This window comes from Lates calcarifer, linkage group LG19, assembly GCF_001640805.2.
Source record: "Lates calcarifer isolate ASB-BC8 linkage group LG19, TLL_Latcal_v3, whole genome shotgun sequence".
In the NCBI taxonomy this organism is placed as follows: domain Eukaryota; kingdom Metazoa; phylum Chordata; class Actinopteri; family Centropomidae; genus Lates; species Lates calcarifer.
In genome coordinates, this window is record NC_066851.1 from 8,222,221 (window position 1) to 8,235,908 (window position 13,688).

The 13,688-nt window shown below is 42.4% G+C and overlaps 1 protein-coding gene across 1 annotated transcript in view; it reads left to right on the top strand.

Annotated features, from left to right (window-relative positions):
• The window catches only part of LOC108897960 (connector enhancer of kinase suppressor of ras 3), a 44,702-nt gene that overhangs the window by 17,208 nt on the left and 13,806 nt on the right, over positions 1 to 13,688 (top strand). The window contains exons 3-13 of the mRNA XM_018697770.2: positions 1,465 to 1,667; positions 2,814 to 2,901; positions 6,490 to 6,531; positions 7,411 to 7,530; positions 7,714 to 7,773; positions 8,591 to 8,659; positions 8,774 to 8,920; positions 10,378 to 10,502; positions 11,092 to 11,279; positions 11,369 to 11,455; positions 11,566 to 11,816. Coding sequence (XP_018553286.1) covers positions 1,465 to 1,667; positions 2,814 to 2,901; positions 6,490 to 6,531; positions 7,411 to 7,530; positions 7,714 to 7,773; positions 8,591 to 8,659; positions 8,774 to 8,920; positions 10,378 to 10,502; positions 11,092 to 11,279; positions 11,369 to 11,455; positions 11,566 to 11,816 — 1,380 coding nt within the window. The remainder of the gene's footprint in view (positions 1 to 1,464; positions 1,668 to 2,813; positions 2,902 to 6,489; positions 6,532 to 7,410; positions 7,531 to 7,713; positions 7,774 to 8,590; positions 8,660 to 8,773; positions 8,921 to 10,377; positions 10,503 to 11,091; positions 11,280 to 11,368; positions 11,456 to 11,565; positions 11,817 to 13,688) is intronic.

A 13,688-nucleotide genomic window follows, 5' to 3' on the forward strand; every position in this document is an offset into this window, starting at 1 on the left:
TATAGTCAAGTCAGATCCATGTAATGCCTGTGGCAAGGGCAGGAAGTGCTGTGTTGTGATAGCCGGTCTCCATTTCTCCTGAGGACACTTGTATCAGTATATAGCCCCTTCAAAGAGCCCCAAGTAGAGCCTACATGAAGAGAAGCTTCTGCCATCTTGATTCTAGATTAACTGAAAGTCTATAAAAAGGCACTGAAAGAACGCAAAATTGGCTTGAAATGTTGTTGAGAATGAAAAACTTGTATTTGATTGGAACCACAGATTTTGCTCAGTCGTGGTTTTTAGCTCAGCTGGCAGTGAGGGGACAAAGGCTCGCTGGACATCTGTGGGCCAGTAAGAGCTGCTGTGACTGTGTGAATTAGCCTGCTAATGAAAAAGCCAGGAGACATTTGATCTGGAAAAGGCTCACACTGCCTTTGTGCTAAAGTTGTCCACTGTGTAAATGACCTGAATGAGAAACCAAACCATCAAATGGCTTCTTTCCTTTTTTCCATATATTCTCTGATCATGTTTGCTTATCTTTTGTGATATTTCAACAATCCATTTCATGTCAAGTGCGGCATGAGTAAAACTGCCTACAGCTACTGTTTGACTAGTCCAGTTATTCCAGACATTCCTTGGGGGCTGAAATGAGTAAAGTGATTTGTATGTTTTTTTGAGCACATGTTGGAAAGAGGCAGTGGAATAAAAGTAGACACTAACCACTTGCAGATCTCCCTCGTTGTTTGCCAAACACGTGCTTTTTTACTCCCTGCAAAGCATATTTAGCTCCTGGCAACATCACACATACAGCAGCATTGCTGGCAGCGATGCAACACCAAGTAAGCTGATATTTACCAGGACAAGAGCCAGGCTACCCTTCCCCTGCTTACCTTTTAACCAACACATCACTACAAACCCATTTATTCAATCAAAACACTGAGAAGACTTTAAAGCAAGCTCCATAAAATATTTGACAAGTGGTCGTGCTCAGTCCCAGACACACACTTCACCCTCCAGGAAAAAAAAATGTGCATCCTGTCGCAGCTCAGTACCTTGCAGTAGTCCAATTCATAGCAGCTCTGTACTGTACTTAGTGACCCTTGAAGACACAGAACTCTGCTGCTTTGTGCATGTGAATAAGCTATAAATTAGAGGAATGCAAAAGCAGGAACCAAGCCAGGCTCAAGAATGCAAAGTTTGCTCCGCTTGATGGGAATCAGGTGATGGCACGTGCACACCCTAGAACAAATCTGGAGACTGAGGGGAATTTCATGCCTAGTCTGTCCTCACAGATATTTAAATCAAATCTGTCAAAGAAATGACTACAGACATTCATTGTACAGGAAAAAACATGTTTTCCTGGGGGGAGAGAAGCCTCCCATCCCTGATCCTGACTGTGATTTTGAATTTAACTGGCATGAGTGTGGGCTTTTTCAATTTTTATTGGCATAGTTTAAATTGTGTATTAATTGACTGTTTCAGAACTATGGAGTAGAGACAGACAACTTGAAGAATCTGGTTGTGAGGATGAGAGCTGCCACCAACAGTCTACACATGGCCACGTCCGATCGTAGAAAAAGCCCAGCGTATGATGGCAGCACCTCCCGCAAACCACCCAACGACTTCCTCACCTCTGTGGTGGAGCTAATCGGCGCTGCGAAGAGCCTCCTGGCTTGGCTCGACAGGTAATACAAACAAAATGTGAGGTGTGACTCTTGAGGTGTTCATACAGCACTGAATCTAGACAGGGGGCGGGTGAAATAAATCATTCTGTATTTGGATGTGATGGCCAATCCCCTGTGCTCTCGTGATGACCTGCTCCAAAACACATTACATTGTAAAAGCAGAGCATATTAAGCAGGTTGCCAGGATTAAGTGTTAGCTGGCTGAAATTAAGCTTCTCTTTTTGTGACAGGCTTGGCTAAAGCGGGTACAGTGACATCATGGTATAAACCATAGTTGTGGTGTTGAGATGAGTGTTGTGCTAAATGTTTAGCTACATTTGTGAGTCAGTGCCCAAGTGACAACATAAATTCACATTTTTACATGTAGATTGAAGAAATGTTACAGTAAATATTCAGTTTTTAGATCATTATACTTTAACACTGGTTTCCCTCTTACTTTAGTACTTGTCAGTGCTAAAACAATGCTAATATCAACTGTGAATATACTTATATATTGGCCTTTTTACAGCATCCCACACTTAAACAAAACTTCTTAGACTTCGACTTAGACTCTACCTGAGCACTTTAGATATTTAGTTAACATGATGATAATTATTAATAACTGTCTTGTCTCGTCCCCAAGTAAGCAACAAGAAATGATATATAGGCATGGTCTAGGAATCCTTTATTTTCTTGTCAACCTGCTGCTCTTGGTCTAATCTAATATGATGAGGCACATTGACATATTTCAAGAACTGCAAGGAGGTTTTGGAAGCTATTGTGTAGTTCATATGTTTTTAGATGGAGTCAGGGGAGGAAAAGAGACAAAATGGCACCAGAACGGTGACATTCTTGAGTTACAACCAAGACTGTCTGTGGCCAGTCACCCAAACACAATAATCAGGCAAGGTTCACTGAGTCTGCTGTAAAGCTCAGTGTTATAGCCGACTTCATGTTATTAAGTTACTTCAGTTATACATGTTAAGTCTTTCTGTTTTTAGTGTTTTATGACTTCATTACTTTGGAGATTAATATCAAACTTTGTTGTTCTATACTTAAATTTTAAAACAGTGCAGTCATGCAGTTTGAGTGAGACCAAATTTCAACGGCTCAGCTGTCCATCACTGGTTCCTAATGTTCTCCGTTTCCTTCTTTGTCTGTTTGCAGGACGCCTCTTACAGGGATCAGTGACTTCACTGCCACCAAGAACAAAATCATTCAGCTGTGCCTGGAGCTCACCACCACAGTTCAACAGGTCTGCACGCTAGTTAGTTCAACAGCACACATGTAGCTAACCCCAGGGAAACATACACACACACACACACACACACACACACATAATAGCTTTTTCCACTGAGCACATACCAGCTCGGGGGCACAGACATGCAGGATAAAATGTAGAAGAAGAGAGTTATGGGAAATGTGGTCTGGCAGCCGTAACAAGAACCTGAAGCCAGGAGTTTGAGCACATTATTGCAAATGCTCATGTTTTTCTTGGGATCTTTTCCTCCTCACGCTGGCTAATAAGGAGACCCCCTTAGTGTGGGGACGTTTAATGGTAAACGTCGCTTTTGTGTTTCCAGTTTCATAAAACCCACTGGCGCTCTTTTAAAGGTGCCTGCCAACATTCCCCAGGCTGCCGTACACCCTCAGCCATGTGGTTCCTGTTTTTGCTTCTCCAAGATGCTCGCGGTGGGAGACCAAACTGTCTGAAAGCACTTCCTGCATGTAGGTTTAATGCAGAGATGAGGAGGTGGTTCATCTGACTGCCAGATAGATGGCTAACGGTTAAAACAGAGCATCAGCAAACATCCACATCCACTATATTTCAGAAGTTTCTGCTGAGAATTGCTCTGGCATTGCATCATGGGTGTCTGCTTCTCTCACTTTCATATAACTAGTCATGTCATATATACTGTATGTTTTAAACAAAAGCAGCTGGTGTGTTGCTTTTCCTTCAGTACTAAATCCATTAGTTATGTGTACAATTTCGTCCTCCCGAAAGCTTTGTCTTAAGCGCAGCCTGATAATTTTACACAGTGCTAGTGAAAGTGGCCACTGAGACTGCAGGTGTCATTTTTAGAGTGTTATTGCATCAAAATAAATTCCTTTCCCAGAGTGCCTATTTCCTCGCCAGAGTCTGGGATTTCAGCGCCTCTGGTGATTTACTGTGGGTGTCTCGGTCATGGTCATCCAGGAGAGTGGGGGGTATACATTTCCCACACTGCCATGTGAAGTAAAGAGGTTATGGGGTAGAATAAACTCTTGATAGGTGCTGAAAGAGTCTTGTAAGACTGGAGCTATTAGTTTCCTCCAACAACTGGAGGGGAGATGTAGTGTGGTCCTCTGTTAGTTTTAAATCAAGCTGCAGAAACAGAGGCTTATTTCCACCTCATTCCATCCCGTAAGTACCTAAACTATTACACAAAGTTGCTCAATTCATGACTCTGTTTCTCTCTTTTTTTTTCTTTTTTTTTTTTTGACCATTTGGACTCCCTTTGTTTGCAGGCAAGCATATGAGCCACTGGTTAGTAAAATAGGTTGCACAGAAGCCTGCCACAGTGATTAGTTTTATGATGGGGGAGGACAGCGTGAGGTGTGCCCAGCTCGTTCATGAACTTCAGCCAAGAATTAGGGCTTTTCAGATCACACAATTTATGTGTTCTGCCTGAATGAAGCCTCTGTGTACACACACAATGGGACATGGCTGTAAAACTGTGAACGCATCACCCATCTTGGCTGACCCGTCTGTGGTGAGGTCATCCACTTTCAAAGAACACATTTTTCATCGATCCCGTGTCTTTTGTCCATGCTTCCCACTCCCAAATTTTTGGATATGCAGTTTATTTCTTTCTATTATTAGTAGAAAAAACAGACACACATTCCATTATGTAGGCCAAATGTTGAACTTGAACAAATATATCATCATATCATCATATATTAATACTGTATGAATAGCTGGATGTTAGAAGGCCACGTCTTATTAAGTATTGCGGCCCATGTTCTTTATTTCACCCCGGTGTAAAGGCAGCTACTCTCCAGGTTCCCAAACTGTGCCAGCACTCCTCTCTCTGGGCCACTTCATCGCTCGACCATGCAAATCCTCTCTGGTGGCAGATCAAAGGCCCACAGAGCAGCACACAGAGAGTCATCTGATCCACACCGGCTGTGGGATCAAGTCCATAATGTGCAGGATCAGTACACCCAGGGAATTGTCCCCCAACCTCTCTCTCAGTGTTTAGCTGTGATCTGGCTCCGCTCTACCAGAAGGTCTTTGGTTTTGACAAAGATATTGGATTATTTTGGATATCACAAACAGATCTTAGAAGCATTATCTATGATATTGTTTTCATATGATTTGACATTGCTATGAAACAAGAGAAATGTTCTGTGAATGTAAACCTTGATGGGAGGTGTGCCAAACCGTGTCTGCTGCTCATTATGATATTGTTTTGTTTCACGACCTCTAAACATCGAAATATGAATTTTTAGCTCGTCCCTCTTGGCTCAGTCAACAGTGTAGTCATCCAGACATGGACCAGAAATATGCAGTTGCATGTTTACGCAAGCTCAGCCAAATTCTTTCTCAAACCACCATATGTTCTTGGCCGACTTTAGAAACTATATTGTATGGAAACCAATATTTTGGGACCAATATATGTCACTACTTAATGTTTATATTGGGTTTTCATTTTTCCCCCACATAAGGGAAATATGGCAAAGTCACATGTACATTACTTTACCAAAAGAAAATAATACTTAGGAAGCATAGGATGTCCTCTGCTTTGATGGGAACAGGCCACAGACAGTCATGCAAATCTTGTCAGCGCAAACAAACCAACAGTGTGACGGGCCAAGTGCATTTGAAAACAGACTCTCGCCTTTAGCCCAGTGGAATGTGCAAGCTATGGAAATATGGAAAAACTTGCTCGACCCCCATTTTGCTGTCTGTACAATGGGTTTACAAAGAGCAACAGAGCAAGCTTTGTACATGGCACATGCCTATGCATGTCACTAATAGTGTGCGGGCTACAGCACCGGCTTCCCTTTATTTTGCATCGACAAAGGCTTGTGGCTTGGGAGGGCTCTCAAGAAATAAGAGAGCATTTTCTGTGCTGTCTGGCTTTGACAGAAGCATTTCACCTGTGTTTTGAAGGATGGTTTCCCTTGGGGCATTTCCAGCATAGAGCAATACCCCCCCCCCCCAAAAAAAATGCACTGTGAACCCCCACCCTCCTCCTAACCGGGGCCCCTTTCACCACTAACAACACAGTTGTCAGGGGAGGCTGTTGCCTCAGCTGTGTCCAGTCCAGCTGCAGTCAACGAGTCCTGTGCTGTGTTGGGGATAGTGGTCAGTCTCCCAGCTGACCTTGCACATTTTATCAGCGGTTCTTTCCCCCAAACAACCACGATCACAGCTACTGTGTCTTGTCTGACTTCAAGAGACCACTGCATCCAAATGCTTCCAGAAAGCACAGAACTATTTGCATGAAGGCTGTCCGAACATCATCATCATCATTTTCCCCTCACCACGTCATCTGCAAATTGTTACTATATGAGTGTTCGTATGGTATTTAGGTTCCAATATAGTTTACTGAACCACACAGTGCATTATGCAATTATAGCATCCCCAGAATTTAGGCAAAGAGGTAATTTAAAACTAAAAGCTGTTTATTTGTGGCTGTCCTCCATTTTTCTCAATTCTATATCTGGAATGCTGATTATATCGTATTTACCTAACCCCTATACTTTTTCCCTCTCTAGCTATTGAATAACCTCTTCCTCTTCCCTGTTGTTTACTGCTCATAAGTCTAATCTATCATCACTGTCTTCTGTGCAACAGGACTGCAGTGTTTACGAGATGGAAGAAAAGATACTGGAAGTTGTAAGTATTCTGTATCTCTTTTCCCAAAATGTAAACTAAAGGAGACCTAGAGGTTCCTATACTGGGAGAAAATATCTTTTTACACAGAGATTGTGTGACATGCTCTCAGCTGCAAGGTCAGTTTTCTGAGTGAATAGAGCAGACTGGTCTATAGGATAGCCAGTGGAGGAGGCGGCTCTAATACGCCCCCACCATCAATCACTGTTTCCTGTTGCTGACACTCTCCAGACTCCTTAGGTTGACACTAGGCTTCCTCTAGCACTGTGTCTCTCTCTCTCTCAGACAACCAAAACAAAATCAACAGTAGAGCTGAGACTCTCTTTGTAAGATTTTGCATTGTCTTGCTCTTGTCTTTGTTCTGTTCCTTTGTTCCCAGGCTGTGCTGCAGCTTTTTTCCTCAATTTTCTGAGTTTTTCCACATAAATTGTGCACCATGTGTTCAATACAAAGTACATGTACCCAGAAAAGACCCCTCTAATGATGACAAATTACAGTTTTTGTCCTTAAACAAGCAAGGGACCAAGCATAGAGTAGAGGTGCACTGATTTCAGTGTTGTGTGTGTGTGCGTGGCTAGTTAATAGCACACTAATGGTCCCTTTTAGCCCATTAAGCCTTGCACCAAACATGGACGTACACACACAGAGGTATGTTCACAGGGTGTAAGACAACAAACTGATGAAGGATAAGGTCTCGAGAGTTGCAAGAGTAGCAGTGTAATCTGACTTGTTCTAACCTGTATAGCACTGTGCTGGTTATTAAAGGCACAATACACCATTAGAGGATTTACCACACCACTTAAAATCAAAGATGTTTATTAGAGTCTTATGCTTCTTATTTTATTCATGGGTGCATTTTGTTTTTTGCTTTTTCGTCTGCAGTCGAAGATTTTGAACAGCATCTGTGATCAGACCGTGAGAACCACCTCTGACCCCCTGATGAGCCAGTCGGCCTGCTTGGAAGAAGTCCAGCTGACCAATATCAAACCGGGCGAGGGTTTGGTAAGGAATGCTGGGAGATTTTTTTTTTCTAAATTTGCTGTCTGCTTGTTGGCCTTTGCAGGCCAGGAATGCTCGCTATGTGTGTCAAATTGTGACCCTCACATCTCTGTCATACATTTGTCTCCCTCTGGGAATATTGTATTCTTACCGAAACCATAAGTAAGGTTGTCTTGTGCTGCCTAGGGGATGTACATCAAGTCTACCTACGATGGGTTACATGTCATCACGGGAACCACAGAACATGTAAGTATAACAATATGTTGACCACCTACACTCAGCCCCTTTCCCTGCCTGAATATAGTTTATCATTACAAATACATAGAGTCTGATTGTGTCACAGAATTAAGCAATTACTGACAGTTTGTGTTAGTTTTTTATCTCATTCATATGGTCAGATCTCACTTTTTTGCACCTCACTTTTAAGAACAAGTTTCTGGTACTGGTTGAAAAAACACCTCACTCTCATCCTCCTCTTCGCCTTCCTTTTCATTCTCCTCCTCCTATACTGAGGTCACACTGAGTTACTGTATCTGAAGGAGTTACAGACTACTCATCTACACAGGGAATTGTTTGTTTCTGCATTCCAGTAACCACTAAATGTCACAAACAGCCTCCACAAAAAAAAACAAAAAAACGTCTTACCTTTCCTCCACAACCAGTCAGTGACTAATGTAGCAGCATCACTGCCACAGTCGGATCCTCACACCTCCGGGCCTTAATTGTGAATCAAGACCTGAATCATCAGCAATAATGACTAGTTAATCCTGTTTGACATCTGTGTGACATGAAAAACAATTCAAACTGATATTCATCAGCCAAGAGAGTTTGTTTTTTCTCACGATTTTGAACTTGGCATGTTTGTTCATCAGATATTTGCATGTTGAATGGGAGTGCAAAGGTAGAAACAGTTAAAATAATGTAGATTGGAACTAAAGTAACTTCTAATTTCAGCAAGCCTTTGTTAATAAGTTTTGTGTTGGCAGCAGGTTCAGTTAGTTGTTCAGTTGTATAAACACTGTGTATCAGGCTTAGACCTCATAAGTACATGTTTGTTCTTCAGTCGCCTGCAGACCTAACAAGGAAGATCCATGCTGGTGATGAGGTGATCCAAGTTAACCAGCAGACAGTGGTGAGTTTTTTAGATACAGTATCGGCTGTTTATATTTGACCATACATAGTGTAAATTGAGCACATGGAAATTGACTGTGTGCGTGTCTCTGTGTGTTCACATCCTGTTAACCAGGTGGGCTGGCAGCTGAAAAACCTGGTTATCAAGCTGAGGGAGGACCCCAAGGGTGTGGTTCTCCTCCTGAAAAAGAGGCCCACAGGCACGACAGGTTTCACCCCTGCCCCACTCAAGAACATGCGTTGGAAGCCCCCAGTACCTCAGGTATATATGCACATGCACACAAGCACACACACTTCCTCCTTTGATTCTTGAAAGTTAACAAAAGCCTGTGTCATTGTCAACCCATTATGAGATTTTAGGGAGTTGGTTCCAAAACAGCAAGTTCAGACAAGTGTGATGGAGCCACCCTGAAAAGTGCTGCCGGCTCAGTTGAATACAGCATTGAGATTTTCTTCATGCTCAGCATCAGAGGAAAACAAACAAAGTCTCATGATGTCATTCAGTCTAGGAGATAAAGCTGCCAGCTTATAGTGCTGGAGACTGGTTAGATTGTATCTGGTTTATTAGAAACAAATGGCCCAAATGCTGCCATAAAAAGAACACAATAGGACTTAAGATAATCCGTGTTATTCAGGTTTGCCCTTGCTATTTTCAAGAGGAAACAGCCCAAATGTCTATTGTTCAAAGAAGAGTCGGGGTAGCTGATAAATATTGTGCTAATAAGGTTATGTGACTGTAATCCAATTTGCTGTTCTCCCTCATGTGAACACATTAGGCTTGGCTCAGGCTTTTAGCCATGCCTCCGCACCTGAGTCCCCTCAAACAGACAGGGAGACAATAAGCCCGTTGTAAGCTTAGACTACCAAAATTCAGGCTCCTGCATTGTCTTGTCATGCGTAACCTGTTTTTTGTTTTATAGCCTGAGTAGGCTAGATGAGAGGATATCAGATAAGAGTGGGTTTCTTAAGACAACAAAGAGCCTCTCAACACAAAGGTGGCCAATGTCAACATGTCCACCAGCATCTTGTTTTAACAAGTAGTCAGAGGTATCAGAGTCAACCATCTCTGTTTATCTGTGATAATAAGGCTCCAGAAGGCAAAACACGCCGTGATTCAAGAATGAATGGCACTGGCTTTGTAATACTATATAATTTGTACACATGGGAGCTATTTGGAGACGGTAACCAGGGGGAGTGATTTATGAGATCTCAGATCGGATGTTTAGTTTGTCATTAATATATCACATCTACCATACCATAACTATCAGACGTATCATTTAGGTCTGATGAGAATGGCAGGGAATAAGAACGGTGCATTGAGTCAAGGGCACACAATGTTGTTGAGTGTTGGGAAACATAACTGTGGTAAATGAGTACAGTTTTAAGTACATGTCTCACAGGCTATTTTGGACTTCACTTACAATCTTTCCATACCTCAAACAAGAAGGTTTATACTCAGGGAGACACACACAAGCACTTAAGTGTCTCACCACATCTGGTGAACTCCTCCCATTTGCCAGCAAGTCATATTCAATCTTAATTTGGGATATGTAAAAGCAATGACTTCATTTGTTTTGAATTTGTTTTCTACAGTAAACTCGTGTTTATGTATAAATACATGAGAACCATATCTAGAGGACAGAAAAAATTCTGTCACTGATTTTTTTAATGTGTGTGATGCTGAAATTTTGGCCTAATTTGTTATGCTTTATTTTCCAGAACAATTCCTCCTTGATCAGAGCCCAGTCTCCATGCAGCTCAGCTAACGGATCGACCAAAAAAGAGAAGCCAGCTATCCTGGACTTGTACATCCCCCCTCCCCCTCCAATGCCGTACACCCCACGGTGAGCTGTCCCATTTCATCTACCAAGCTTATTTTGTTTTAATAGATTAAGTTTTATTCAACAAGTTTGGTTTTTAAAAGTGAAAGCATTAAACATAAGTTATGTAACAACTTAAATTTTGGCCAACTGCCACCCTGCAGTGAGCCATCCAGTAACCCCCTCAGTCAGCCTTTGCTAGACTTCCTCACCCAGCCCTTTGTGGCTGGCAGATAATGAGTGCGTCCTGGGCCCCGTGATCGCCTTCCTTCTTTCCCCTCCCACTGCACATTCTGTTCTGCTCGTCTTCAGCCCACTCTGCTCCCACCAGTCCCACCGCAGCCCTTATGCAACGGGCTGCTTCATCTTCCACCTCCAGGAAGATGACAGATCGTGGCCACTTGACTGAAAATGCTAGAGGGACTGAATTTTTAAAAAGACATATTTGTTGTAGCCTTGTCGTATTAATTCAGTTCGAATTACACTGAGAGTAGTAACATAACATTTATTGCTTTCAGATCATCCTAATCATGGTTATTCTGCTTTGCATTTTATCCTGTGGATTGGCATGTGATGCTGTGATAAATAAATGAGCATTTGTTTCTCCCCACAGAGAGGCGAGAACAGACTCCTTCTCAAGCATTAGTAAAAGACCAAAGGGCTCTGAGTCACCCAACTCCTTTCTGGACCAGGAGAGCAGAAGACGCTGCACCATCGCAGATTATGACAAGCTAAGCGTCGGCTGTCCCATTGAGGCCAACGTGATACAGCCCAGAATGAGAGAGCACAAGGCTTCGCGTGGTCAGTATTTTGAATATTCCATTGATTGACGTCATATAACTTCATTCTTGAAATATAATTTAGAATTATGAATTACTCTTTGCCTCTAGGAAAGCCCCGGCCCCTGTCCATGCCAGTAGATACTTGTGTTGGAGTGGTAGACCCTTACGCCAAGCCCTGGGCACAGGGAAGGAAAGGTATGTACACACATGCTCTCAATTCCAAATTGTACTTAAATGTATAAACCTCATCTGCTTCTTCGTTAATGCTGTTGATAAACTAACTTGTCCTTGTCTCTCTGCTTTAGGTGAAGATCTCCTGTATAGATATCTGAGCAATGAGAGGATCCCCACCATAGCAGAGGAGGTCCCCTCAGTGTCTCCACCCTACAGGCCAGCAGGGGAACGTCATCTCGTCCGAGTCGACCACATCCGGGGCAGCCGATACTATTCCAACTCAGACCTCCACAACAGCGCCACCATCCCCTACCAGGAGGACATGAAGAAGGCCCCCGTGGCCCCTGTCTCCAAGCGCACAACAGCAGAACGCTCACTACTGGTCAGTTGGATCACGCGGCTTAAGCTATTGACTCACTGATGATGCGCTTCCTGTTCCTGTCTTGTGTCCTTCCTCAGTGCCTTTGATTTTTAACGTCCAGCTGTTGTTGTTTTTTTTGTTTTTTTTGGAAGCTTCGGGCTCTCTCACACTCCTCTCTCCCTCGCCCCCAACCTCCATATTTTCCCTGGTGTTATTACTACTACCAACTACTACTCCTCAAACAAACTTGCTTTTGTAGTACTCACTACATTAAGTCATCACCCCTTTAACACTGCCCACAACCCTCCTCCTCTCTGACTACAAGTCCCATCTTTGCCTCAAGAGGATACAGTTTGTTCAGGTTTAGGACACTTTGGCCTTGTGTGCAGTGTCTGGACTCTTCTGTACATATTAAGTTATGTCATATTTCAGTTGAAATGCTCTCTGGTACAATTATTTAAAACGTCAGAAAACTTGCCTGATATCACTTCAGCTATTTGCTTATTTTGATTTTATTTGCATAAATAAGTTATAAAGAATAAAACTAAGTGAAACAAACATATTTTGTTAGTGAAACTGTGCTTTTACTATACATGTTTTTTTTTTCTTTTTCAAAGTACACTTTTGTGATCAGTTAGTTACATTACCCTCTGCCAATGGTTGCCTCTTGTAAGCTATGCATATACTTCAGAAAGATTTTAAAGTCACATTAGTCGATGGTGCTGCTTTGGTTGGTAAAAGGATCTTTATATCTTGTCACTAGCAAGTATTTGTGCTGGTTTTAAAGCTATGCACTCTCTTCAGTAAACTCTGCAATTACCCACCTAAAGGGGCCTACACATACATACAGCTGGTTGACAATAACTGGTCTTTTAAAGCCAGTGTTTTGAACCAATCTTTTAGGACACACAGGTCCAATGGCCTTCTATTAGCTCATGCTGTGGAGAGACCACACATCACAAGAGACAGAATGACAGTATTATTTAAGAAAATACAGGGAAGAAGTGTCTGTTGTTGCTTTATCTGCCTTTTGTAAGATTTGAATAGCGTTTATTAAAAATTGCAGTTATTTCAGTGATCTTTTGTATTGTCTTTATTTTACCATTGGGTGTGGAGTTAATGCTCAAAATGTAACTGTAATGTAGCATGTGGGCTAATGATTTTTTTTTCCTGAAAACTATGTTGCTGAACTATGTTATTCTAGTTTAAAATGATGGGCAGCTTTAGTCATTAACTTCCACTTTTGGGCTGAATGCAGGAGTCTGTCTTTCTAACCTGCTTTGACCTTTGTGGTGAACCCTGCTTCTGTGTTTTAAGCATGTGGTGAAACAGGATAGCTAATGTCAAGTTACCTTTTCAGTGTGTCTCAGATGGTGATGGTTACGCAACTACTTCCCTCTTTGATGAACTTTAAAATCCAGCTGGGTGACCATATGGTCAAAGCAGGTTTTCCACCAGGGAACCTTATTCCTGCACATATGTTGCCTTTTAAACATTCAAACGTGAGGTTAGGATTACTTTGCCTGACAGCTTTTCGCCTTTTTCATTGATTTGAAGAAGTGTTTTGCCTGGGAAGGATCAGCACCTTTCATCACGGAGGTGAAGATCTGTCTGCTGTCAACAACGACCCACCACTCACCTCTTCTCCCTCTGCCTGTGATTCTCTGTGCATGATTTTACTGATCGAGATGGGCCTCTTTTCTTATCTCTCCTCCGCTCCTTCTTCCCCGTTTCTGGCTCTGCCCAAGCTTGCCAAGCTATAGTCGCCTGTGGTCCTCACTAATTTGCACTTTCTGAAAACCTGTGGTTTGCTTAAGTACTACCTGCACTGTGTTTAACCCACTGCTAAGTTTACTAACTACTAACATCTAATGCCTGCGCATCACAAATGGT